The sequence below is a fragment of the Corvus kubaryi genome, unplaced genomic scaffold (assembly GCF_017639235.1).
Source record: "Corvus kubaryi isolate FWS band 111438036 unplaced genomic scaffold, C.kubaryi_AGA036_p1.0 134, whole genome shotgun sequence".
NCBI classification, from domain to species: domain Eukaryota; kingdom Metazoa; phylum Chordata; class Aves; order Passeriformes; family Corvidae; genus Corvus; species Corvus kubaryi.
Window position 1 is genome coordinate 12,072,485 of NW_024580668.1, and position 27,669 is coordinate 12,100,153.

The window sequence follows — 27,669 nt, forward strand, 5'->3', positions numbered from 1 at the left end:
TTCTGGTGGAACAGCACCCACAGGGAGTGGGAAAAGAGCTTGGGGGGGTGGTAGCAGGTCCCAGGTGAGTGAGGATTGAGGGTGCAGGCACCCATGGTGCCCCACACTGGTGCTGGGGACAGGCAGGGGCACAAGGATGACGTTTTCCATGCCAGGAGGGTCCCTCCTGTGCCCTGGCAGGCCCTCCACACTGGTTGTGACAGTGCATTTTTCCCTGGCTCAGCAGAGGATCTGCTGCTGCAGCAGCACCAAGGAAAGCCCCAGTGCAAGCCATGGAGCAGCTGGGATCTTCTCCAGCCTTCCCCCCTCCTTTAGTGTCCCCTACCCCAGACCCCTCCCCATTAACTCAGCTCCACCTCTGGCAGCACTGCTGGTTTATGGGAATTGAGGGAGCAGCAGAGCCTGGAGCCACTCTGGCCTTAGCAGGGAGTGGGATGTGCTGGGGCCAGGCACAGCCATGGGCACAAAGCCAGTCCTCACAGCCACAGCACGTGCTGCCAGCGTGGCAGGGCACAAGCAGGCACACCTTGCCAGAAGTACTTGATGAAATATTTTTTTCCCTATAAAACACTCTTCACAATCCATATCAAGCCACCTGGCTCCTGGGCAGGATGTCAGAGCTGGCCAGAGCCCTGTCCCCCTGCCCATCCCAGCACCCTGTGGAGCCTGGGAGCCAGGAGGAAGAGGAGCTGGAGTGCAAGAGGGACTGAGGGCTCCTGGGCTGCAGCACCAGCCCAGTGCTCCCCCAAAGGCCAGGCTGCCACCCCCACACAGCTCCCCCAGGCAGCTCAGACACTGTCTTAGGAGCAGGATAAATAAATAAATTAACATGAAAAGAGCAAAGGAGCAAAACACTGGCAGGGCCGAGGGCAGGCAGCCCCCACAGGCCACAGGAGGGAAGGAGGGACAGGGAGGTGACAAAAGTGATGGCTGTGCCCAGGGCTCCACGTCCTCCCGCATGCTGATGGTGTCCTGGAGACGGCTGCCCCGGGTCAGTTGTTGTTCATGATCCACCAGGAAGCTGGGGAGAGAGGGAAACCAGGGAGGTGAGGGCTGTGTTAAAGTGGGAATGGGGGTTTGGGGGGCAGGGATGGGGGACCTGAGCCTGCAGGTCTCTGGCTCTAAAGCACCCACCCCCACCCATGGCACGGCCTGGAGAGGGGTGATCCCCTGGAGCTGTGGCAGCTTCTGCAGCAGAGCACAGGGAATGTGGTCAGCGGGACTGGCAAGCCAGGAGCAGCACCAGCAGCACAGGGTTCAGTCCAAATTAACCCATCTTTGATGGACTAAATATTCTACAAGACCCTGAGGGGATGCCTGGAAGCAAACTGGGGCTTGATATTGTTTCTAGCTCCCCACATCTGGTCACACTTCACGGGACCATGGGAACGTGCACATTCCCTGTGCTGGCCTCTCCCCTATCCCAGCCCTGCATGCAGCCCCTGGGACTGACCCAGGAGCACCAGCGCTTTGCAGAGCGGGTTCAGGGCTCAGGTGGAAAACAAACGAGGCACCAGGTGTATTTGAGACAGGTCTCAGCTCATCTGCTACCCGGGAAGTGTCCCTGCTCCTGCCTGTCCCCACTGCAGAGCACCCGTGGGCAGGGGACAGACCCCAGCTCACACAGCCAAACCTGCTGGGGACAACGGGTCTCACCCTGGCTTGAAAAACATTATTTAGGTCACCCCAAAGCAATCTTCTGCTTGGAGGGAGCCACGCTGCCTGCTCCTGCCCTGCTCCTGCCCTCTGCAGCACACCCGGAGCAGGACTGAGGCACCCTCACCTGGGAAGAGCATGGTGGTCAGCAGCTCCGGGGACTCCAGCAAGCTGAGGATGGACTGCTGGAAAGTCTTGCTGCAGCTGGACTGCAAGTGGCTGTAAAACACGGTGTAGGGTCAGGGGGATGTGGTGCCAGGACCCCCCTGCCCACACACAGGGACAGGGCAGCTTCTGCACCCCCCAGCACCAGCCCCTGCTCCTGCCCTGCTCCCCAAATCCTCTATCGGGGTGTTCACCCCCGGCGAGCTGCAGACGGCCCCAGGGCACACAGGGCAGGGCAAGGAGGGGGAGCAGTGGGCAACCCCCTTGAGCCCCCAGCACCCGGCCCCACACACGGACACTGTCCCACCTTCTCCACGAGGTCACATCCTGCCAGAACTCGTACAGGATGAAGCAGGCCTCGTCCGTCAGCTTGCAGGCAGAGACACTGTGGGGACAGAGAGACCCTGAGCCGGGGCTGGGCAGGCTGGCACGGCCCTGGCACAGCTCTGGCACGGCCCTGGCATGAGCCTGGAGTGGCGTGGCCACACGTGCCCCAGCAGCCTGGGACAGGGGGGCACTGCTCTGCACATCAGCCTCACCACGAGGCTTCCAGAGCACAGTCTGGATGCATTCACAGTTTGTGAACAGCTCCAGGGGATCCTGAACCCAAATCCTGCTTCACAGCTCCCATGTCCAGGTGGCAGAGGAGCTTCACAGCTCCTGCACAGGTCTTTGCTGCTGCCCAGGAACCAGCACGTTCTGTGTTTTATTATTCCTTACTCATCCCTAGCACGGGCACAGCTCATCCTGCCAGCCCCTCGGAGGAGGTGTGTGGCACCTGTCACCCTTGACACGGGGGGAAACTGAGGCACGGCTGCAGGAGCTGAGCTCACAGCACAAACCCGCAGCTCTCTGCCCCCAAAGCGATGCTGTGCTGCCAGCGATGCTTCCCACATTCCCTCCTGCCACAGGAAAGGCTGGGGCTGTCCCCAGCCCGTGGGAAGGTGGGTGGGAGGCAGCAGCGGGGTGCGAGTGCAGGGCCAGGGGAGCAGCTGCGCTCGGCTGCTGCAGCAGCAAGTCCAGCTGAGGACCAGCCTCTCCTCCAGCTGCTGCCAAGGGCTGCTGGAGGGGGCCAAGCCCCGGGGGGACAGCACAGCGTGTCACCCAGCAGCTCTGAGGCTCCCTGCTCCCACGAGGGGCTTCGCCATTCCCTGGAGTGAACCAGGCCCACGGAGTCTCCCCGGGCTCGGCTCCAGCTTTCCGCTCACGTGGAGAGCCAGCCCATGCAACGCCACCCCGCTGGCTCCACAAATAGCCCTGATGACAAAAACGCCCATCTATTCCAAAGAAAAAGCCTCCCATTCTCTCCGCTGCACGTGTCACAGCGAGCATCTTCCTTTTGTTTGCGCTGAAAATGTGAATTTGTGCTGTTGGAAGTGAAGAGCTGAAAAATGACACTTGAAACGGGAACGGCACGAACATTGCCGGCTGCAAGCGGCCTCAAGTGTCCCGTGGGAGAAGGGAAGCAGCGCTCAGGGAGCAGCTGTGCCACCTCAGGGACAGAGCAGCAATGCTGGGGCAGCCTTGGCCTCACACAGGGTCAGCTTCAGGTGCTCCTGGCAGCTTCCCACACACTCCCCATAAATGAACGCCCTGCAGGAGCTCTGCCCTTGACCTTTCCATCACTTTCGAGTCCTTCGGTGCTGGAGGAGCTCGTGCATTCGCTCACAGGAACACGCCACAGCCGCTCCTGCTGGCGTAAACCTTCCCCACTCCTTGCCAGGCACTGGTTCTTACTGGGGTGATAGTGCAAGGACAGCGCTGCAGCCGCGACACGCGTCCTGTCTGCAAGGTCCGAGCCCGCCCGTGCCCTGGCCAGCACACAAAACACTCCATACAAACCCTTGCGTCCCCCAAGGGTGTTAAACCCCCCATTTCTGGGGGAGCCACCCCCCAAAGCACCCCCCAGAGCCCCCCACTTACTGCAGGCAGCTGCTGTGCCCGGCCGTGCCCTCGGTGTAGGAGCGGAACGCCTGCCGGAACTCCTCGATGCTGCTCGTGGCCACCGAGATCTGCCTCTTGGCCACCAGGATGTGCTGCCGAGGGACAGCGCGGCATCAGGGGCTGGCCTGTCCCCTCCTGCCCTCCCTGCTCCCACCCTGCTGTGCCATCCTGTGGCACCGCAGCGGCTCTGGCACCACCGTGCTGGGGACAACGGGGACACAAAGGGGCTTCTTCCCACCTGGACAGGTTGTCTTTACAAGGACCACACCAACAGGACATGCTGCATCCCCCAGTGGGGTCCTTTGGGGCTGCTGCAGTTCCCAGTGTGCTTCCCCCAGCACAAAGGGGCTTGGGGACCCCTCTGCCTGGGTGTGTGGGCACTCAGAGCACCCCTGGGGGCTTTGGGCACTCACAAGCAGAGTGTTGCCTTCCCTGGGCTGCCTGTGGGCACTGCCTGGAGCTGTCAGGGACATGAGGGAGCTGCGTTTGTCCCGTGGCTGGCCCCACACCCAGCCCACAGCCCTGAATCCCACCCTGCTCCATCAGCCAGAGCTCCCCCCATGCCGGGGCACAGAGGCAGCGTGTGTGAGAGGAGGCACCTGCAAACCACGAGGACAGGGACAGGGACTTACTGCATCCTGGCCTTTGCACATGGCTTCGTCCTTCAGCGGCTCCAGGCGTGGGCTCTGCGCCAAACACCAGGGGAAAAACGAGGTTACTGGGAGAGCTCAGCAGCAGGAGGGGCTGTAACCCAGGGGACAGGTGGGCACCGCTCCAGGGACACTCCCTGTGGTACCTGGGGGAGGGCAGGGCTGTGCCCTGCTCATCTGTGGGGTCAGTGAGGCCCGACTGTCTCGTCAGCATCCTGGGGAAGCCGGGAAAGGGTCACCAGAGGTGAGGGAGAAGGGTGGCTCTGCAGACTGCAGGGCTGGTGCGTGGGTGCAGCTCTGTGACAATGCCAGGGCTGAAGAGGGGGGCTGCTGGCACAGGGGGGGTCTCAGCACTGCTCTGGCCATGCCCAGGTGTGGGGCAGTCCCAGCCACCCCCCTCGGGCACACACCTTGCACTCCAGCTTCTCGATGAGCTGCTGGAGCCTGTTGATCTGAGCCATCCACTGGCTGTTGTCCTCGACACAAACCCCTGCATGGCAAAGGGCACAGGGACGTCACCCAAAAAAAGCTCCGTTTTGTCATTGCAAAAGCTTGCTCAACACCTCACAACACAAAAGCTTCTAAACCTCTGATTTAATCCAAAAAACTGTTGGTTTTTTTCTACTGAAACTTTTCCCACTGCCTAAGAGATACAACATCTCACAGGAGCTCCAGCTGGCATCTGGGTGAGATGCTCCAGGCTCCATTCTGGAGAAGCCCTCACTGCCCAGTGCTGCTGCAGATGTGGCACTTGGGGACATGGGTTAGTGGCGGCCTTGGCAGTGCTGGGGGAATGGTTGGACTCGACCTTGGAGATCTTCTCCCACCTGACTGATTCTGTGATTCTGTGCTGGTCCCACACCCCCTCCAGGCTGCAGCAGGGCACAAACAGCCCAAGGGACAGCAGGTACCTGTTGTCAGCATCCCAGAATAGGGGTCTGTTGGGGACAGGCAGACGTTCTTCTGTCCCCTGCGCCCACACCGCCTCCCTGACCTCAGGCCAACCAAAGTCTCCGATTTCTTGATGTCCTTTCTGGAATTAAAAAAAAAAAAAAAAAAAAAAAAAAAAAAAAAAAAGCAAGAGGAGGGGTTGAAGTCATTCCTAGAGGTGCCAGCTCCGCTGGGGGCTTGGAAAGGGCAGATCCCGCTCCCGGCTGTCCCTCCCAGTGCGGGGGTTGGGGACAGGGGGACCAGCACGTCCCACCCCGTTACCTCTCCCGGCCCGCCTGCTCCTCCACGGTGTCCACGGCGCACTCGAGGGACGCCTGCAGGGACTGCAGCTGGTGCATGGTTTCCCGCAGCAGGAACCGGGTTAGGAACTGCTCCATCTTCGAGGAGGTCTCGTACCTCTGGGGCAAAGGGGAGAGGATCTGTCAGACACCTCTGCCTCTGCGCAGGGGCACACCTGGACAGGGGTGGTCCCTGAAGTAAACCAGATGGGGTGAATTTCAATCAGATTTTTTAGTTATCACTAAAAGTGATGCTTTAGGGCAGAAGTGATGCTGGAGGGCAGAAGAACCCTCGGGGTGCACTGCCTGTGAGATCACAAGGGGAATGCACGCACGGTTCCATGAGCGCTCCGGCCCCAGCACCCACAGCTCTGGCCCCAGCACTCCCAGCTCTGGCCCCAGCACTCCCAGCTCCAGGAGCCGTGGAGGAGGGCAGATGGACACAAGCCACAAGGTAAAGAGCACCTTCAGGGACAGCCCCCAGCCCCAGGGAGGGCTCCAGGGCCGGCACAGCATCCCTTGTGCCCCCCACTCACACACTGCTCTGCTCACTCCAGGGCTCTGGCACAAGGCTGGGAGCCTGTAGTGGCCCCCCAGGTGCTGGCAGCTCCTTCCAGGGACCCACCCACCACTGGCACGCCCGGGCAGGGCTGGCTTCATGCCCTCTCTGCCCAGGGAGATAGCGCCAAGCCTGTCTGCTTCCATGAGAGCTTCCCTGATGAATTTCTGATGTGTGCTTACACTGGGGGGTGTAAAGGTGGCTCCAGAGGGGCACATTAGAAGCTCTGGAGAGAATGAAGAGGTCACCTGGCCTAGAGGGTGCCCAAATAGTGGGTCAAGAGGAACACCATGCCACAGGACTAGGTCTGGGAGGCACAGAGAGCTGGGGAAGTGCCGGGACATACACAGAGGCACCCCGAATTCCTTCCTTTCTTTGCTAGCTGGGATCACAGATCCTCTTGGCTCCTCTCCATGTGCTATGGGCTCTGCTGGCAGCAGCATTCATAGAATCATAGGATGTTAAGGGATTGAAATGGACCTTAGAGATCATCCTGTTCCACCCCCTGCCATGGGCAGGGACACCTCCCACTGTCCCAGGCTGCTCCAAGCCCCGTCCAACCTGGCCTTGGGCACTGCCAGGGATCCAGGGGCAGCCACAGCTTCTCTGGGCACCCTGTGCCAGGGCCTCCCCACCCTCACAGAGAAGAGTTTCTTGCTAATATCCAACACAAATTTCCCCTCTTTCAGTTTGATCCCATTCCCCCTTGTCCTGTCACTACAGTTCCTGAGGAAGAGTCACTCTCCCTGCAGCCCCTTCACACACTGGGAAGGTGCTGGGAGGTCTCCACACAACCTTCTCTTCTCCGGCCCCAAGAGCCCCAGCTTTCTGAGGGGAGGTGCCCCAGTGCCCTCAGCAACTTCATGGCCTCCTCTGGACCTTCTCCAACAGTTCCATGTCCTTCTTATGCTGGGGAAACACAACCGTGCACAGTACTCCAGGTGGGATCTCCCAAGAGCAGAGTGGATGGGGAGAATCACCTCTTCTTACCTGCTGGCCACACTCCTTTGGCCACAGCCCATTTGGTCCAACCGCTCAACTTTCCTGTCCAGTTTTCACTTGCTTCCTTAAAACCACCTGAATTTCTGTCCTTGCGCTGTTAGAAAGTCTCCGGGGATGGAGACAAGGTACCCAAGGAGGGATGCTCAGCGAGACAGGGAGCGAGGACACAGAAGGGAAGGCTGTGACGTACCCAGACACTTCCAGAGCAGACACTGCTGTCCTCCAGTGGGGTTGATCCAGCCTCCTTTGCAGAGCACCTACCTGAGCCTGGTTTGCCCTCACAAGACACCTCTTGTCTCACTGCAGGCTCTTCCCCTGTGCCCAGCATCCCTGCGGAGCGCCAGCCATGCTGAAGCCTGCAGTGGTCATAGACAGCGGCAGCCACTTCACCCGGGGGGGCTTTGCTGGCCAGGAGCAGCCCCAGTGCGTGCTGAGGACCGTGCTGGTGCATCCCCACAGTGCCCAGCAGCACCTCCCTGCCACTGAGAGCACAGGCGGCTGGGCCGCAGCACCCCTGTCCTACCCCCTCAAGTACGGCGTCGTTGAAGACTGGGATGCCATGAGAACCCTGTGGAGCCACCTCTTCTGCTGCTGCCTCAAAGTGCCCCCAGAGGAGCACCCGGTGCTCCTGGCCGAGTCCCCGTCCTGCCCCGCCGCCGACAGGGAGAAGGCGGCCGAGGTGCTGTTCGAGGGCTTTGGGGTGCCCGCCCTGCACGTGGCCAACACCGGGTTCCTGTCGCTCTGCGCCCACGGCAGGGTCACCGGGCTGGCCGTGGAGGCCGGGGCAGCAATGTCGCACGTCACCTCTGTCTGCGGGGGCCGGACCCTGAGGAAGGGCAGCCGCTGCCTGGGGGTGGCCGGCGAGCAGCTGTCCAGGCACCTGCAGCGGCTGCTGCTGGAGAGCCCCAGGGAGCCCTCGGTGCTGCAGGCCCTGACGAAGGCGGCGCTGACCCGGCTGAAGGAGCAATGCTGCTACGTGTCCTTGGACTACGAGAGAGACCTCTGGGAGAGAGGGTCCCATCACCCAGCCAGATTCCAGACCCCCGATGGGCACTGGATAACCCTGGGCAAGGAGCGCTTCTGCTGCCCGGAGCCGCTGTTCCGGCCAGAGCTGCTGCACCACAGCTGCCCCGGGCTGCACCGGCTGGCCGGGCAGAGCCTCCAGTCGGTGCCTGACCATGCCAGGAGGCACATCCTGGGGAACATCGTGCTCTCAGGCGGCTCCTCCATGTTTCCTGGCTTTCCCGAGAGGATGTGCTTGGAGTTGAACCTGCTTTTCCAAGGCGCAGGCGTCCACGTTGAGGTCCTGGCAAACCCCAAGCGGGGCACAGCAGCCTGGGCTGGGGGCTCCATGGCAGCCTCACTCACGTCCTTCCAGCACACGTGGATGACAAAGGGCGAGTACCAGGAGCACGGGGCCGAGTACGTGCACACAAAATTCCAGTAGAGAGGTGGCAGCCATCCCCTGCTGTCACTCTGAAGGAGGAGTGACTCCGAAACACTGCCCTGCTCCGGGCACAGCTGCAGCAGCGGTGACTGAGCAGCTCCTGCGCTGCTGCACGGGTGCAAAGTCAATTAAAGAGCCCCAAAAGAAACAAAGTGCTTCTCACTGACACTCCAGGTTATTTCCTATCCACCGTCTATCTAACAAGGGTGTGGCCCCTAGGGCTGGAAAACAATCGGGGCTCATGCTGGGGATCCAGGCCATGCCGAGTGTCTGGTCTGGGTACATTTAGTCAATCCCAAGGCTCCAGGCTGCATTTTCCAACAGGAAATACAGCTGCCAGGATGAGGAAGGGGCCTTCTCCAGCTGTCAGCACTGCAGGACCCCCAAGGGGAGCCACGAGTGCTGGAGGAAGGAGCTGAGCAGGGGAATGTCCACACAGCACCAGCGCTGCAGCCACTTTACTACGGGAGGTGATTTCTCATCCTGGCACTGGAACAGGTCAGCACTGGGTAAGAAAAATGAGCTGAAAACCAGGGAACTGCATTCACTCCTTGCAATTTTGGTCTAAAGGTCATTTGGTGCTCCAGGGAGCCGATTCAGCTCCCTGAACAGGCATTTTCTCACCTGCCTTTGCTGCTGCCTCGCTGAACTGACTCAGCTCGGCAGACGATTAGAAAAGGATCCGAGGGTGCAAAGGAAGCAGCTGGGGAGCACAGCCCAGCTGTCACAGCAGACTCCTGTCCCCATGGGCAGCCCCATGCCAGCTCCTCAAGGGACACAGAAACCACAGGATGTCACCGTGAGCACTGAGAGAGACAGGACCAGCAGTGGGAGGTCGGGGAGGGAGCCTCCACATGATGCAGAGGGCTGGCTGCTCCCCAGGAGCATCCACCAGGAGAGGTCAGCCCCTTTCCTCGACAAGACGAGGAGACAGACTGGAGCAGCATCCTTACCTTCCCCACGGTGTCCTCGTGTGGCCCCAAGGCTGCAGCACCCGCAGCCAGGCTGCCCTCACCCCCCCAGGCTCCATGAACCATGTCCAAAATCATGTCCAGCAATGCTACCCCACTACTCGGGTCAAATATTTCCAATTCCTGCTGTGTTTCTCTCCAGCACACAGAGGATCTGGAATTCCAGAAGCTCTGCACAGAAGGATTTCATTGTAACCCTTCCACTGCTGGTGTCAAAGAAGGGGGGCAGTGGGGAGGGTCCTGAGCCCCTCATGGTTTTCTGGCTGCTCTGTGCCACCAGCCCAGTCCAGGAGCTGTATCTGACTGGGCTGGATGGGAAGGGGAAAGGGAGTGGAGATGATGGATGTTCATCCCCCAAGCTCTGGGCTCATGCTGGAGTCAGCAAAGGATGGTCACAGCTCCCCCCCCCCAGCACCAGGGGCCAGGGGTTTTTATCCCTGCTGGAAAATGAATCTCATTTTCCTGCCTCAGGAAGAGGATGGCAACAACACTGACAAGAAGCAGCTGGAAACTGAGTTCCAGCTCTGCATCTCCAGCCTCTCCCAGCCAAGCACCTCACCTGCCCCAGGAATGGAGAGCTCACAGCTGGGGACCCCTGCCCACCCCTTCCCCTCCTCATCCCAGGGTGTGCAGGCACTAAAATCCCTGCCAGCACTGCCTCTCTGTGCCCACCCAACTCCTGCCAGCCCGGACACACATTCCCTGCTTGAAGGGGAACAGAGACACTCCAACCTCCCCAGGACACAGCTGGAGTGAGTGAGTCCCCAGGGGGGCACAGCAGGTACATTATTCACCCACCACACAGCCCTGCACAGTCCGTTTCACTACCCAAAATCCAAATGCTGCCATCCCTCTGGCCACACTGAGGGCCCTTCCCCTCTGCAGCTGTGGGGTGAATGAGGTGTGCTCCCACCTCCCAGGTGTCCTGCCAGCCCTGCCACAGCCTTGGCACACGGATGCTTCCCCTCGTGTGGGGGATGGATTCTTCTCCCCGAGCACATCACTCCCCTTCCCAGGGCCAGGCTCTGGGATAAGCACCAGCCCAGCACTGCCCACGCTCTCAGCTTCCACCCTGAATGGCCTAACTCCGTCCTCCACGGATGGAGTTTTATGGCAGGAGCAGAGCTGCTCTCACCAACACCACATTCAGCCTGCCCCGAGCCCCACAGCTCACCCAGGTCAGTCCCTACACCCCAAACACACGGGCACAGGCACCAGCGTGGGGTGACAGCCCCCAAAAGCCCACTCCCAGCCCAGGGCACGCTGTGCTTGGAAGGGACTCAGCTGCAGAGGGTCCCACGGGGACAAGGCAGCACTGCCAGCTGCCTCCTGCCTCTCGCCTCGTCAAACACAGCACGCCCAGGGGAACGTGCTGCAGACAAGGATGGAAACAGCCATCCCTCAGGAGAGCTCCAAATGCTGCTTCACCTTCTGCATCAACTTGGAAAATTTCATGCCAGGGGAGAGAAAGAACTGAAAGTCCGGCCCCCATTGCATGCCTCGTTTTCGGGCAAAAAACCAAAATCCTCTCATCAGGTGTAGCACAGAGGTCAAGCCCTCTGTTGTCAGAGGTTCAATAAACTCACCAAGCACAGCGTTTTCTGCTCATGGCAAAGCCCCATGGGGAGTCACAAAGGAAATAACTCAGCAAGCAGGAGACAAGGAATTCTGATGGTGCACTGGTACTTCAGCTCTGTTTACCCCGATGAAAATCACCAAGTTGCCAAGAGCTGCTACAATTCTGCTTTTGAGGGGTTTTATTGGTTTCTTATGATGATAGTTAAGCTCAGGACAGAATGGAAGGGGTGGCCACATAATTCCTGTCAAAGGATAAATAAGGCTGCCTGGCTTGGAGAAGTATTTATGTGAGGGTTTGCAGTGTTTGCTCACTGGGAAATGGAAAGATTTTAGCATACAGGCTCCCTGTGAGAAACATCAGACTGTTTTCTGAGGTATTTCCACCGCTCACTTCCTACCCTGATGGAATTATATTGCAAACATGAAGTCCAGCCACAAAATAAGGGGTAAGCAGCACACTACAGCACAGCTATCATGTTCTATTCTACAAATAAGTGGGAATGACAGAATTTGGAGGAAAAACCCTCTCTTCTTGACAAGGCATATTTTCTTTAGCATGTTCCCACCAGCCCAGCGAGGAAGGATGGAGGCATGGGAACCCCTAATGGTTTGGTTTCCTCCTGCTGACCTGTAGAACCATAAAAACAACCATGAGCAGGTTTGCTGCTCACACACACACACACAGAGCTTCCTGCAGTAACTGCAGGCCCACAGGACAAACCCAGCTCGTACTTCCCACACTTTATCCCAGGGTTTATCCTGACAAGGTGCATGGGAGCAGATCGAGGAGCTTGCCAGCCAGGAGACAGGCCAGTGATCCATGCCAGGTATCCTGGCCCGCAGTGACAAGCAGAAAGCTGGGAATATTCGATACCAAAAAGGCTTCTGGCAGCTCCCAAATACACCCACAGCACATTCCCTCTGAGCTTCAGTTTCCTTATTTCCCTCCTTGCTGTAGCTAACTGGCATGGTCTGAGCAATCCCCCACGGAGCTGCCCGGGCTCTCTGTCTGTTTTCCTGCTCATTTTCACATTTCCAGCTGGGGGTCCCTGGAGGATGCAGGGCTGAGCAACGCCGTGGCTGCAGCAGTGAGGAACTACTGGAGATGGATCATGCCCTAACTAAGGGATGCTGTGGTGAGAGGCAGCTCAAGCAAGAGATTTCCTCCTTCCCCTAGCCAGCCTGGGCATCACTGCCTTCTCCAGAGTGAGGCAAAGTCCTCAGAAATACAGCCTGGGAAGAACAGGCAGGGACTGCAGATCCTTCAGCAGGGCTCTTCCAGTTTTCTCAGTGCACAAGCAGCTCCCTGGGATGAAAATTCATCTGGTTCTTCCATGAGGCTGCTCTGTCTGCCAAAGTGGGGCTCTCAGACCTCAGAGAGGTGTTTGAACCAAAAGAATTGAGCGGCAGGTGTAATTTGGGAAATCTGTTCTCTGCCCTGGCTCACAGAGGTGTGAGCCTTGGCTAAAATCCAGCCCATTAATCCCGTAATAACTCAAGCCCGAGTCCAACTCTGGAAATACAAATGTGGGAATATATTCAGGTCCCAGCAGGTAGGAATGCAGCATTTATCATCTCTGGCAGCAGTGGCAGGTATCCCATAGCTCTGCAAGAGCCCTGCCCACTCCTGCCTTCTCCCCAGCTCCGAGCCCAGCACAGCAGGGGAGTGCAGGGAGATGATTCCCAGCAGGATCAGTATCTGCCCTGGGGCACATCAGGGCTGGGATCAGAGCACCTGATCAGCACAGGCCTCCCCTGGGTGAGAGCAGTGCTGGGAACGCTGGACTGCCCTGGCTCTGGGCAGATCCAAACAGGTGGAGAAATGAGTCCATCGAAATTTGTTTCAACAGGAAAAACCTGCTTCTCTTTTCCAGGGAACACCGGTAGCACCAGAAACTATGGAGTGAAGGAATGCATCACAGCAATACAGTGACTGTGCTGTCCTTTGGAGAAACGCGTGACTACACACATTCATTACCCAAAAAAACAGGACAGAAAGGAACTGAAATAAAGCACAGCTCTCTGGAGAGGATTCCTCCTCTCCCTCTGGACTTGTATCTAACAGCTGTGAGTGGGGCCGGGGACCTGAACCAACGAGAACATGCATTTTCAAGAGATTCCCTCTCCTGGCATGAAATTTCCCCACGTTCAGGGAGACGCTGCTGAGGCTGGCTCTGGCCAGAGGAAAGCTCAGAGAGGGACTGAGACACTGCAGAGGCACAAACACCACTTTGATAAGTGTGGGACTGACCCCCCTTTTCCTCTCTGTCAGAGCAGTGTTCACACGGGTGATACCCCTCATCTGCTTCGAGCAAAGCACCGAAGGCACAGAAAGGGTCTTCCCACAGCTCAGCACCAGCCCAAGCACACAGCTAAACCATTTAACCTATTTCAGGTACAAAGGGGGCTGCTGGTCCCTTTCCCCACTGTCTTCATCCCGACGCTGCCCAGCACAGCCGAGGGCTCGGAGCTTGCCCTAATTAGCAGCTTCCAATCTGCTTCCCACCAGCACAAGCTGCGGGAAGAGGGAGGGAGAGCATTCCCGCAGGGATGGACGCTGCACCAGGCTGGGAGACAGGGAATTGCAGCGCTGCCCCTCTCCTGCAGCCGGGATTTGGTGCTGGGAGCACGGGCTGGGCTCAGCACAAGCTGCTGGGGGGTCCCTCCAGAGCAAGATCAACCCTGCAGTGCAGATTTTGAGCCATGCTGCTGGGTGGGAAACGCTTTGGTTTGGCTCAGAACTCAACACGGACTCTCGGGGATGCTCCCAGAAAGTGTCTGTGGGCAGGACCCTCCAAGGAGCTGCTGGAACAGCCACTGCCAGAGCCCTGCAAGGAGGGAGATGATGTTTCCAGAGCACAAAAGCTTTGAATTTACCCTTGTCCTCCTCGGGCTGGGCTCCCCATCCTCCAGGCTCTGCCCCCACACGCGGACAACCCGAGCACGCCCAGGCACCCCCTTGGTTTGAGGGGTTTGCTGCCTCCGACCCCCAAATCTCACACTAAGAAGCAGCTGTGCTCACCACAGCTCCAATTTCACGCCCACCTGCCCGCCGCTGGTGCCGTCCTTACCAGCTTGGTTTTGTCCATGGCTGCCAGCACCGCAGCGTTGAGGGTTTCCAGGGCGGAGAGCACGTTCCTGTATTCCCCCAGGTACGCCGAGAAATAATCTGGAGCACGAGAGAACACCATGGTCAGGCTCCTGAGCACCTCCATCTCTGCCTCCCCTGCTCCTGCTCCCCACACACAGCCCAGAGCTGCAGAGGGGGCATTCCCTTCCCTTTCCAGAATCATTCTCCCACCTGGGCTGAAATGAAAAGTCCTTCCTTATCCCCTTGGGAAAAGCACCTCTGTGCTAGGATTCAGGCACAGGGACTGCCGATGGCAGCCAGTCCTGCCCGGCTCAGACACACACAAGCCCCACCACACAGATCCTGGGGAGGGGAAGCTCTCCAGGGCAGGAACATCTCCTGACTTACCACACAACTTCTCCGTGTCCACGTTACTGCAAGAAACACACAAAAAAGCTCCTGTTAGATAGTGGGGCTGGTGTGGGGGAAACAGTGGTGGTGACCAGAGGTTTGGGGGCTTGTCTCGAGTCCCAGCGGATTTATTGCTTGCTCACGTATTTTCAGAAGGGTTTAGAAAAATAAGAAGCTGCACAGGTTCAGAGCCAGCACCTCTGCTGCAGGGGCTGAAGGAGCAACAAAATCGGCTTCACCAACATCTCCTGGAGCTGGAGTGTGCTGGGAAAGCATCTGTGACAGCAGGGTGAGGTTGGGATGGAGATGCCCCACACCCCTGGCTGGCAGCCCCATTTCTGAGCCCTGGAGCTGCTTCTTCAACCCAACCTCTTCCCCCAAAGATGGGAAGCATCCAGCCAGGGCTCCCTCCTTGTTTATCCTTGACCTCAGCCCAGCTCCTCCCCGTGGCACCAGACGCCCTCCTCCCCCAGCTGCTCCTCCTCCTCTTCCCTGCCCTCAGAGCCCAGGTGGTGTGGGGCTGCCTGGAGGCTCCCGGGGGGCTGGATGGCTTCACAGCCCACCACAGCGGTTTTTCCTGCCCTGAAGGTCATTAAAGCAGGGATCTGGCTCCAAAAACCTGGAGGCAGAGGCCAGGCCCCCACCCCTTTTCACTAACAGAGAGCACGGCGCTGCAGAATCCACCCTGGCATCCCTGCAGGGCTTGGCCAGGTCCCTGCTGTGGCTACTAAAGGTGCTGCTGGGGTGGGGAGGGAGAAGGAAATGTTCAAAAACAGGCACAGGTTTTGGGGATGGGTTTGCATGGTGCTGTTGGATCGGCTCAGGCAGCCAAAGCCACAGAGGCAGAGCTGCTCACGATACCCAGCATCACCCAGAGCCTGCAGGGACAGACCCCAGGATATCATTGATTCAAATCAGCCTCTGCTCAAAGCATCCTGCTGCCTCAAAATCCCCTAGATGGTTACAATCATTTTTAATCCTGATTGGGAAAGTAGAAGAGAGCCCAAAAGAGAGCTTTTTAAGTGTTTAAGTGCTGTCACACATGGAGGAACCGGCGGTACCTGGAGTTTGCCAGGCTCCAAGCACAAGGAATGCTGCAGTGCTGCTGCCCAGGGGGTGTGAAACCACGGCCACATCACCCTGCCCCCCTCTGACACTGCTCACAGGGCAAAGGGACAAAAACACCCCCGTGTAAAATTAGAGGACAGTGTGCAAAGTGTCCAAAATTCCATTTACGGTGAAATAATTAAGGCAAAATCTTCCTACAGTTTTTCCCAAGACATCAAAGACTGGATTCTGCCTCTCTCTTTCTTCTGGGCTTCCACTTGGTGCACTTTAGCAGCAGGCAGTAGTTCAAAGCACAGGAATATTTTGGTGTGAGGGGTGGCAGAGCCAGGGCAGGGGGACTGCAGCCCCTCTGCTCCAAAACTGCATCTGGAGCCTCTGCAGGCAGCAGAGAGGGGCAGGGTGAGGCTGGGATCCGGCTCAGCTATTTTAAACACACAGGAGCTGACTTAGGCAGGGCTCTGCGCACTGACCTGGCACTGCAGGCACTTTTTTAAGTGGATAAAAAATCCGTGTTTCCCTCGAGACTCAATACAGATAAACCTGCAAAGCCACAGCCCCTTCCCGTGGCAGCTCCTCTCCATCCAACTTTGCTGGTCCCATCTCTGAGCAGCTCTGCTAGACAGAGACACTGGGGTTTGGAGCACCAGTGTACACTGGAAGAAGGTTTAGCTCCTTCTTAATTGCTCCCCTTCATTTCTGGCAGCTGCCTGGAGCCTGCAGAGCTGCTGCAGTGCTGCAAGAGCCCTGGCACTGCAGCACCCACAGCCCAGCCTGTCAGACCTGTGCCCAGAGCTGCCACTGGTTCTCAGCTGAGAGAAGGGTAAAAGTCACCGAAGAGGGGACATGGACACCTCCTGCACATGTCACCCAGGTATTCGCACTGGTCCCAGTGAGCACCTGGGGCTGGGACTGGTTTCAGCAGGAACAAGGAGCCACCAGCTTAACCCACTGCCAGCCCCCACCTTGGTGCCAGCAAGGTGAGACGAAGAGCTGCCATCAGCTCCCACCCTGTGGCTTCTAAGGAGAGGCCAGAGGTTATTGATAACTCTTTATATGTCTGTTTGCTGCTTAAAGAGAAATGTTAACTAAACAATCACTAAACCACTAAACACTGAACCAATCAACGACATCTTGTGGCAAAAATCATCCCTCTGGGAGCTGTCCAGGGGAAGATGTGCACCCTTCCCTTCCTGATGCAGCCTGTTCCATCAGCAGCCCTGCATGGGAACCTCTCCCCACGTCCCTCAGCCTGCAGCAGCCCCCAGGGCACAGGCAGGGGCAGGACAGAGCCCAGCAAGCAAACCCCAGGGCTGCTGGTGCCATTCTCCTGCTACCAGAATTCCCACAAAAAGCCAGGAGGAGCTCACGTAAAGGACGTGCACACCAAATCCTGACCCATTCTGCAGGGCTGCCAGGGGCAGCAGGCTTTTCTCTGTTCCTCTCTGCCATTCCCACTCCAAGAGAAGAGCCATCCTCTACCTCCAAAGCACTCCTGAGACTCTCCACATTTCCCACAGCCGTATTTTGACTGTGCTCAAACCACTGATTAACTGTAATTAAGCCTGAACTGATGATGAAGGATCTTGTCATCATTATGCTGTTGGGATTTTGTCAGAATGTGCCTGGAATTTATGCAAGAAAACAGCAATCAACTGCAGAAAAGCAGACAGGAATTTTTTTTTTTATTTTTATCATTTATCATGTTGGGAACCTCCACTGCCATCACAGATCTGGTTTCCAAACCTTTTTTCATGTGACATGGAGTGTTTCAGTCACTCTCCATCATCCAGGGACTGGCAGATGCTGTGGCTCTGAGGCTCTGAGTAAAGAGAAGGGAGGGAATTCACTGGAATCCCTTCTCCCAGAGAATCACAGGCTTGAGGTTATTTCCACTGAGAGACTTTAAGAGCCACCAGGTCAGCACTTCCACCCCTTGTGGCTCCAGGTCAAAGGCTCTGAGCAATCTGCACGCAATTCCTGAACACTCTCATGGAAAGATGGATTTTCCAGACCTGATTTTTCCAAATCTCCCCAAGAGGTGCAGGACAAAAATGTCTTGGGGTGACCTGATCTTGTATTCCCTATCGCTGCACTATGCCCAGACATTAGTATTTACACCTTTCTGTGCTTTTAAACTGAGCCTGAGTAGTGAGAGATAAAAACCCTCAAGGACACAGACAGAGATAACACACTCTCGTTCTCGGCATTTTTTTTGGCTTCTGCCTTCTGCTGCAGTAGAGAGGAGCAGAGAGGCACCCTGCTTTCTGCTTCAGCCAGTTTTTTGGGTTTTTTTTTTTTTCCCTCCAGAGAGCTGAACTTGTTTTTTCTTGGAATTTCGGATTTTTTCCCTTTTTCTGCTTGATTGCTTCAACCTCAGAGCACATCGGGAGGACTTTCCACCGAGCGCAGAGGGCCTGGCCCTGGGCCAAGCCCCAGCTCCGAGGAGACCAAAGGGAGGACTCTGACACTTTCCCAGGTTTTATCTCCACAGCGAGAGATTTTATTATTTAGCATTATTTTCCTTCTCCCATGTGTTTGTTAAATAAATAGTTTTTATCTCTTTCACTTTCCTTCGAGGAAAAAGTTTATTTTTTTTCCCAAACCTGGCAGGGGAGGGGTGGTTTGGAACCTGCCTTCTCTCAGAGGATATATTTCTAACTTTGGCCAAACCAGCACAACATAAAATCCAAACACCACTTCCATGGGCAGGTTTCACAGTGCAGGCATCCAGCCCCTGCAATACCACAGCATTCAGTCCAAAGCCCTTTGTAACCAAATCTCCATGAACTTGTCCCAGTGACACCCTGGGATCTGCTGTTATCCTGGTGACACCCCGGGATCTGCTGCTGTTCCACCCAGCTGGGCTGCAGATGGACACAGAGAGCAAACCACACAGTGTAACTCTCCAGATGCTTCTGGATGCAGTTTGGAGCTCTCATCCCTCCAAAACCATCAGTCTCTTCTCATCCAGGCATTTCAGTGGATGAAAATGCTCTTTTTTCAGGAAGATGAACCCTCCTGTGCCACTGCCAGAGCTGGTGTGGAGCTCTGGACCAGCCAAGCAAAACCATGGACCTGCTGTTGTACCAGCTGCCATGCAGAGCTGAGTGTGGTTTCAACATGAACTTTTAAATGTCACAGAATTAAAGTGAGGGGATACTTTATGCCAAAGGAACCTTTTCCTGAAATGCAGAACAAAAACAGCCTCATGTGGAGATGTAGAATCTGAAGTGACCCCACCAGAGGTGTGGGATGCACAGGCCCCAGCGTCCCACCTGAGTGCTGGGGGGGTGGGAGGTGGAAAGAGGAGAGCGTGGGGCTTTCTGGAGGGAGAACAAGCTCTGAAATATTCCTCTCCCCAGCTGTCAGCTCTGGGGCCCAGGGGAGGAGCTGCACATTCCAGCGATGGGTGAGGGTCAGGATGGGTCTGGGCAGTGCTGGACACGTAGAGGGCCTGGGAATGAAGGTCTCTGTTACTGTCCCTCCTCGGGTCAGGCTGGCAGGGACAAGGAAACACAAATTCCAGCCTAGACCTGACAAACACAGCACCAAATGCACCTGCTGGGTTAAGGGTGAGACTTTCCCATCATCACAAAAGCTACGGGACATGAAAGCAGCACAGCAGCTTTGTCTGCAGAGCTTGTAGCTGCTTTCCAGCTTTGGAACACCCTTGAACCTGGCAGCAAATTTTGGCCAGCTCTCTAAAATATGAAGCTCCTGCCAGTGCAAGGCAAGCCCAGGAGAGAGGGGCTGTCCAGCCCCCCACCATGGGGACATCAGGGCACCAGCACAGCCCTCACATGACGCCAAATCCCGCACACCCCAAACCTGGTGTTTCCTACATTTGCTGGAAGCCACTGAAGGCAGGAATTTGGAAACAGCTCTGTCTGAGGGCTCCTTCTGCTCTTGGTGGCAGGAAGAGAACAAAGACCCAGCGCTCATGCCCTGCTAATAGATGTCACTAGCTTGATGCTGCCATTGCCACGTTGCCATAGCTACGGGACCCTCGTTACGGTAACGAGCTGTGGGGGCACCGCTGCAGCCACGGCTCCCCTGGCAGCACAGGCCCCTGTCAGGCCAGCTCAGCTGCTCCAGACAGATGGAACGAGCCTGACCTGAGGGCAGGAGACCTTCCCTGTTCAGTTTTGAGCTGGGTTAAAGCTCCCAGCTTGGCTCCCAGCTTTTCCAGGGAAGTTGTGACTCCAAGATCACCCCAAAAATGGAGCAAGAGGAAAGGAGCATTTCCAGAAGAAAGGGAACACTCGCTGCCAACTTCCTGGGATCACAGCCCAAAGAGACAGAGACGTTTTCAGGAGACACCTCCTGCTGCCCACATCCATGAGCCCAGCTGGCAGGACAGGCAGCAATGGGCAGCCAGGCCCCAAGGAAAGCAGCACAAGGCTGCCCACACCTGCCCACTTCTCTGCCCATCACTGCAGTGGGAGCTAAACCCAGCTCCAACACCTTCGGGAGTCCATCATTCCCACTGCCCCGGTCCTGAGCGGATGATGACGCTGGGTGGCTGCTCTTGGTGGCTGCTCTTGGTGGCTGTTGGCATCTCAGGGCCTTCTGTGCCACTGCCCTGGCTCCCTGCAAAGCCCAAATTTCCTCGCCCTGCTGGGAACCTGCACCCTGGCCAAGGGTGTCCGAGGTGCAGGAGATGCTTCCTGGGCTGCTGGGGAAGCGGCACGAGCCAGAGCCAAACCTGCCACCTGGACGGGCAGGAAGCTGCAGCCCCCTGTCCCCCAGCAGCACCCCAGTGTTTGAACAGAGCCCAGCCATGCAATTCAGCAGCACCCAGTTCCTCCCAGTGCCAGGACAGACACGCCCATAGCAGCCAGCCGGGCAGACGGACCCCAGCGAGGCCAAAAAGCACCCAAAAAGCTGGGATGAGAATCCCAACTGAGCCCAACAGACTCCTCTGGATACCACCATTCATGAGGAGACCAGAGCTAAACACAATTCCTTCTCCTGTTCTTTGGGGCTTTCTTTTTTTTTACAAGTAGCTGGCCTAAATTCCCCGTTACATGCACCGGGCCCACTTGTGTGGAAAGCAGCTCTTATGTAAGTGAAAAGCAGCTCCCTGTGTCAGCACCGGCAAAGTCTGGGACTTTGCACAGTCTGTGCCTTGTCCTCACACCACCACACGCCCCTGCAGACACACAACCTGCTCCATGGGCTGGGTATTCCTGGAATACATCTTCCAAACCGAAAAAAAAAGGCATTTTCAATGCTTGCTTGCATTCTGGAACCGCAGTAAATCCGATTGCTGCTCCCAAAATGTCTGACTGCTCTCAGCACCAGTGCTCGCTGCTGGTGTTCAATGGGTTTGAACACCTGCCTGTGGCAAGAGGTGGGTTTATCTTACCCCGACTATTTATCACACCCGCCCCCAAACGTCCTCCATCTCCAGTCAGGCAGTTTTAGCTTCTCCTGCGTCTCCTCCGTGCCACCACGGTACTCACTCTGAGTGACGCCTGTCAATGCCGCTGAACAACTCCCACAGCTCCTCCGAGCTCAGGATGCCATCAGCAAAGTAGTTCTTGAACTCCTCAAATGACAGCTTCCCATCATCTGCATTTAAATAAAAAGGAAGAATAATTATATATCTGTGGAGAGCAGCATCCCGGCCCCGGCGAGCCTCCAGCGGGTGCGTGGGATGGCTGGGCGTGTTGTGCATGACAATTACAGATATCTCCCTGAAAGCGTGGCCCACCAGCCCAGCAAAACACTGGAATTGCAGGTGGGAATTTCAGCCCTTTCCAAAAGCCCCCTTTGCTGTGTTCTCAAAAATGCACGCAGCCCGTCCAAGAACAAACGGCACATTGAGGGCAGCATCGGTTTTCACGGCAAGAAAATGCTCTCCATTGACTCAAGAGCTTTTTCCTTCCTCTCTGTGGAGGACTTCAGCTCCTGGGCTGCATTGAGATCTGCAATAAAAGCATCTCCTAGAGCCTCCAAGCCACCATGAAGGAGAAGAGCCCAAGAGAGTGTGGGAAGCCTCAGGGAGACCACTTGTGATTTTGGACCTCTTGGTTTATGGACGCTGAATTAAAAACTGGGTAGCAGAGCCTAACTCCCAAATGCCAGAGCTCCAGGGGCACCCAGAACCAGGATCACCCTGTAAAACCCTGGACTGAGCATGGAGACAGAACCAATCCTGTGAGGGACAGAGCAGAAGCCTGCCAGCCCCTGGGCCAGGAGAAGGGCTTGGAAGGGGCTGTGCCCTGCGTGGTGCACGGATGGGGAATTGGGGGAGCCCATTCCCCAGCCCCTGGCCAAGCCCTGGGATCCAGGTGAAGCAGAAAAGCATTTTCCTCCCTCCCTCTCTCCTTCAGCCAAACCTCCCAGTGGGAATGAGCCACACTGCTTCAGCCAGAGCCAGGCAGGGAGGGGGAGGCAGCAGCAGGAACAAAGCACTCACCGTTCTTGTCGGCGCGCCGGAAAATCTGCAAGACAAAATACAACAGGGCTCAGTGTGGCAGCAGGGAGAGAAGGGCATCTGAACAGTGAGCCTGGCAGCACCCAGCACCATGGAATATCACCTCCAGGAGCTCAGGGAGCCATGGAGAAGCCCCAGCTGTTGGGACTGCACAGGCTGCTCCAGGAAATTCTCCTCTGCCAATGATTAAACCCATTTCTTGCCTCTAATGCACAGAGCCCTTGGCCGAGCGAGCCCAGCACTCACATTGAGCACCTTTTAGAGAACACAGAGACGAAGCAGAAAGGACTTTGCTACATCCTTGTGATAGCAACTGTTTAATTTTTCAGTCCATTTATATGAAGGAACATTAAGTATAAACCCACTCCATAAGGAAGCACTTTGTGCAGCACCAACACTCAACCACCTGCACCGAGCAGCAGCTCCTGCCCTGAGCTTTGCAACCACCCCTCAGCACAGCCCTTCCTGCAGCACCTCGGCGTGCACACACACCGTAATTAATTATTAATGAATTAATTAATCTGTAACATATTCTGCCACAGAGCACAGCTGGAGAGCTGCTCCAGTTCAGGGTCTCAATGCAGGTTCCCAACCACGAGGCTCCTGCCCATGACCCAGGAGAAAGCTGGGGCTGCTCATCCCTGCCGGGATCTGTTTCACCAGTAATTATTGGAAGGTCTGGGGCTGACTCCAGTGAGGAACAGCATCACTTCCGAAGCCTGGGAACGTTTTCCCAGACCAAAACATATGAGGTTTTGTCCAGCACATCATAATGGAGTCAAGGACAGAAAGTTGTCTATGTGGCAACTCTCATTTATATCATCCTGGGTGATGAAGAAATCTGCAGGTCTGAAGAAAGATTAGGGAAGAAAAAGGGCCGGGAAAGGAGACAGAACTTTTGTTTTCTTGGCCACAGCCTGCCCCGGAGCAGGCAGAGGCACCGCTGCCCCCTCTGCCCCTGGCTCCTCCTGCACTGCCCACCACCAGCCCTGCTGCGTGCTCCAAGGCTGCAGACCCCCATCCAGGCACCAAAATCTCCCTGAGAAACTGAGGTAAAGTAAGAGCTGCCCAGGAAAACCCCCTAAGCCTCTGGCTTGCAGGTGGGCAGAGGCTTTTCTGGTGCTGGAGCTCCCTGGGTCCTTCCCCGTGACCGAAAGCAGGAGCAGGGACAGCTCCTTGGAGGATGCTCTTCTGAACAAGGCGAAGCGAGCTCCTCCTGCCCCGAGCTGCTGCAGGGCCCGGAGGCTGCTCTGGGCCCAGCAGCATTAGGTAACCATCCCCCCGGGATTCCAGCCAGCCTGGCTGCTTCCCTGGCAGCAAAGCAGGGCGGGCACTCCCTGAGCACCACACAGGACGTGGTGGATGCACTTTGGAGCTGAGATAGGAGCCTGCAGCTCCCAAACAGTGGCAATTTCTCTGGATTTTAAAGCAGAATGGGTTCCTTGTGGGGTCTCACGGCTGCAGGGGCAGCACCCGTGGGTCTCACTTGTCTGTGCCACCCTGCCAGGGACTCTCCATCAAGGGAGAAGCTTCGTCCTGCAGAGCTCTGTGTCATCAGAGGGACGCATGGCTCATGCAATGAACCTCTATGGCTCCAGACGTCACGGAGGCCACCTAGCTCATCCCACAGACAGTCAGGTGTCACCCAGGCGCTGGGTGCAGATTGGAGCGAGGGCAAACGTTTCCCACTCACAGGCTGGCCTTGCTCAGCAGGGTTTATCTGTGGGCTCAGAGGGAGAGCACAATTCCAGGGAGGATCCCCTGGGGATGAGAAGGTCTCTAACCCGGGGTGAGCCCATCCTGGGTTCAGCAGGAACCTCAGCAAACAGAGTGGATGCCTCTCCCTCACACACAAGGCTCACTGCTCCAGCAGGGAGTTACACGAGCCAGTGCACACACGACAGCTGCCTGGAGCTCAAAATAAACGTGGCACAAGCAGGGAGCTGTGAGAGCCCCCCGAGGCAAGGCCACGTCTGCTCCAGAGCCCCTGGGAATGGCAGGGCTCTGCACTGCCTGGGGCGAGCCCGTCCCTGGCTGACCCCAGGACCCAGTTCCAGCCAAGCACAAACAGCACAGAGCCACTTCCATGCTCCACAGGGCGAATCCTGGCCCCTCCCTGGGCACAGGCACATGCTCAGCGACGGCAGGTGAGCGCTGCTCCCAGTGCGGACAGCAGTCCTGGGACAAAGCCAGGGAAAAGTGATGCAAAACCAAGCTGGGAATGGGATTAGGTCTGCGTGGGCTGCTGGAGGGCCCTACAAGCAATCCCTCTCTTGCCTCAGGGCGGACCGGCAGCCTCAGAAGCACAGGGACACTGCCTGGAGACCGGGATGTTTCCCTCAGCCCTTGGGCTTGGGTCCCGAGCAGCCGCAGCCTCACCCAGAGCCTGCAGCCGCAGCCACGCTGGGACTGAGGGAAGCGGCACCGAACCAGCATTTATTTGCAGGATGAGCCCCACACGCACCCCGGGAAGGAAGGAGATTGTAGGATTTCCCCCTGCCTGAAGGTCTGGAAGCAACCGCGGCTGCCGGACAGGCAGCCAGGGACAGGCGGCTGCTGGGGAGGGACAGCTGCCCTGGGGACCGACCCACGGCAGGCTAAGGCAGGCTGCAGCCAGGCACCGGCATAAACGCCGTCCTTCCCGAACCTCCCGTGTCCCGGGAGGGGAGCGAGCAAGCCCCGGGCACCAGCCTGGGGGACAAATCTCGCCGAGGCTTGAGATGCTGCACAGGGCGATGGCAGCACTGCGGCTCGTACCGCGCCTGCAGCGAAGCGTCTCAGGCAAAGCCCTCCTCCTCCTCCTCCTCACTTCTCCCAAAGGCAGGAGGTGTGCAGGTAGGTCCCAGGGGAAGCAGCAGCCACCGGGATCTGTGGTGGGCAGCGCTGCCGGGAAGGCAGGCGGGGGTCCTGCCCTGCTGCCGTGGGATGCTCACCCCCACAAGCCTGGGGGGCAGCTGGACACCGGCCAACTGCCCAGACCCAAAAGTGCAGAGATTAAACTCACCCTGCCAAGCTCTGGAGCAAAGCTGGGAGCAAAGGAGTCACAGGGTAGAGGAAGAGAAGCCGCCAGAACCCGGAAAGCAGCTGCTAGCGTTGTTAACATTTCCCATTTTAATTGCCTTAATGACACCCTGAGGGATAGATGTGCGACTCAACGAGTGCCCTGAGGAGCTGAGCTGGAACACAGCTGTTACTACCCGCCCCCTCCTGCCCATCTTCCCTCAAGTAATTAGTGCGGTTAATGATGCTGCCTGGAGAGCCCTGCAGCCCGAACCCCCCCAGGCAGGAGAGAGACCCTGACCCCCAGCTGGAAGCTGCGAGCAGCGCCACGGCCGAGGGAGCCGCACTTCCCAGCGCCTCCCCAGGGATGCCAGGAGGTCTTGGACTGGACCAGACGTGGCAGTGCTGCCCAAGATCTGCTGCTCCCCTTCTCTGGGATGGACTGGGGCACGGGGGTGAACGTGGATCGGCACAAGACGGAGATGGCAGCTGGGAGATGACAGCTGGCACCAACCTGGGCTGTGCAGGTGCCGGGGCACCACCAGCCCTCATCCTTAACCCTCGCTGGCTTTCTCCTCCTCAGTCCTGCGGCAGGGCAGGGGCAGCACCTCTGCCCCCACATCTCCTTGGTCCACAGGGTGACTTGGAGCGCAGTGGTGCCGGACACTTGGGAATGCCAGGGCTCTCTCACCAGGGAGATTTGGGCGCTGTCCACCCGACCCAGCTCACGGAACACAGCCAGGAGCAGGGGGGCCGAGCATCAGTGCCACTGGCCCTGGGAGATGGCCGGGATGCAGCCGCCTCCCCCAGAGCCCCGGCGCGGCCGTGGCCTGGAGGGGACGCGGTGTGGCAGGAGGAACTGTGCCAGCATCTCTGAATACAAAGACAGCCACCACCTGCATCTTCAACTCCTCCGTGCCACCCGCAGCCGCCAGGATGCCTGGGCGACCTCCAACCTGCACGGAGCATCCTCCTCCACAATCCCGGCGCGTCAGGAGCGGGCAGGGACACGGGCTGCATCCGGGGGCTGCTGGATCCCATGGCTGTGAACAGCTCCAGGGAACCTTGCACAGCGTTCTTGCCAGACACAGCTCCCGCTCCAGGAGTCATGACAGCCAGCTCTGGGTGAGGCGTGGGCTGTTTCTAGCCACCCAGAGGCCCAGCATTCAGCCGAAGGACACGACACCATTATTTAAGCCATCACGACCATGCACAGCTCCGGCTTGGCATGGCCGCAGAGCCTCTGGCGCATCCCTCGGGCCGGTTCCTCCGGGACCAGGCGGGAAGGAATCTCACCCCGACGCCCACACGTGCCGCGGCTCCCCGAGGGGAAGCACGGCGGCCCCGGGGCTGGGCAGGGCTGCGGGGGTCCCGCCCGCGGTACTCACGTCGTGAAAGATGGGCAGCGGCTGGCGGTGGGGCTTGGGGCCGCGATCTGCTGAGAGCAGGCACACGGCCAGCAGCTCGGCACACGACATCATGGTCCCGCCGGGTGCGGGTGCTGCGGGCAGCGAGGGCGCGGGGCCGTGGGCAGCGGTGCGGCGCCGGAGGGTGCAATGCCTTAGGGCGCCGTGCGGAGCCTTGGGACGCCGTGCGGTGCCGCAGGGCACGGTGCGGTGCTGTAGGGATGGGTTCGGTGCGGTACCGCGGTGCGGTGTCGTAGGACGCGGTGCGGTGCCGTAGGGCACGGCTCGGTGCGGTGCCGTAAGGATGGGCTCGGTGCCGTAGGGATGGACTCGGTGCCGTAGGGATGGACTCGGTGTGGTGCTGCAGAGATGGACTCGGTGCGGTAGCAACGGCCTCGGTGCGATAGGGATGGGTTCGGCTCTGTTCGGTTCGCCAGGGATGGTTGGGCTCGGTTCGGCTCGGTTCGGCTCGGCTCGGTTCGGCTCGGCTCGGCTCGGCTCGGCTCGGCTCGGCCCGGCCCGGCCGGTGCCGTGCGCAGGTCGCGCCCGCCGATCCCGACTCAGCCGAGCGGCTCCGCCGCCCCAGCCAACTTTGGCTGCGCGGAGGGCCCGCCCCCGCCGCGATTCGATTGGCCGTTGGCCGTGATTGGCACCCAGAACCACCAATGTGCTTGGAGGAGGGGAGAGGGGCGGGGCGGCGCTGGGTCCCGGTGCCCGGTCGCTGCTTAGGTGGTCCCAGTTGCACCCAGTACGGCCCAGTGTGCTGCTATCCATGGGTTGTGTGACCAGCCCTGAGTGTCCCAGTGTGACCATAGGTTTCAGTGTGGCCAATGTTGGCTCCACAGTAGCCCTGGTTGCCCCAGTTGATCCCAGTGTGGCCACAGGTGGTCTCAGTTTTGGCCCCAGAGTAGCGCTGGGTGCCTCAGTTGGCCCTAGGGTGGCTCTAGTCTGGTGATGGATGGTCCCAGCGTGGTCATTGTTGACCCCACCGTAGCCCTGGGTGCCCTAAGTGAGGCCTCAAGTGGTCCCAGTTTGACCATGGGTGCTCCCAGTGTGGTTGCTGTCGGCCCC

The 27,669-nt window shown here is 58.1% G+C and overlaps 1 protein-coding gene across 3 annotated transcripts; it reads right to left on the bottom strand.

The window, feature by feature from the left end:
- Positions 1–537: 537 nt before the first annotated feature.
- Positions 538–27,170, bottom strand: NECAB3 (N-terminal EF-hand calcium binding protein 3). Of its 3 annotated transcripts, none has more exons than XM_042050810.1 (14): positions 26,928–27,170; positions 26,581–26,824; positions 22,175–22,199; positions 21,216–21,324; positions 14,680–14,705; positions 14,273–14,370; positions 5,628–5,764; positions 5,327–5,448; positions 4,826–4,905; positions 4,398–4,451; positions 3,745–3,857; positions 2,129–2,206; positions 1,784–1,875; positions 538–1,021 (listed from the first exon to the last, which is right to left on the bottom strand). In XM_042050810.1, exons 2-14 carry the CDS (start codon positions 26,671–26,673, stop codon positions 993–995), a joined length of 1,056 nt encoding a protein of 351 aa, XP_041906744.1. In that variant the 5' UTR covers positions 26,674–26,824; positions 26,928–27,170; the 3' UTR covers positions 538–992. The 3 variants fall into 3 exon arrangements, with proteins under 3 accessions (XP_041906744.1, XP_041906734.1, XP_041906725.1); XM_042050800.1 differs by having other exon boundaries at positions 26,581–27,071; positions 27,103–27,167; XM_042050791.1 differs by having other exon boundaries at positions 26,581–27,170.
- Positions 27,171–27,669: the final 499 nt, after the last annotated feature.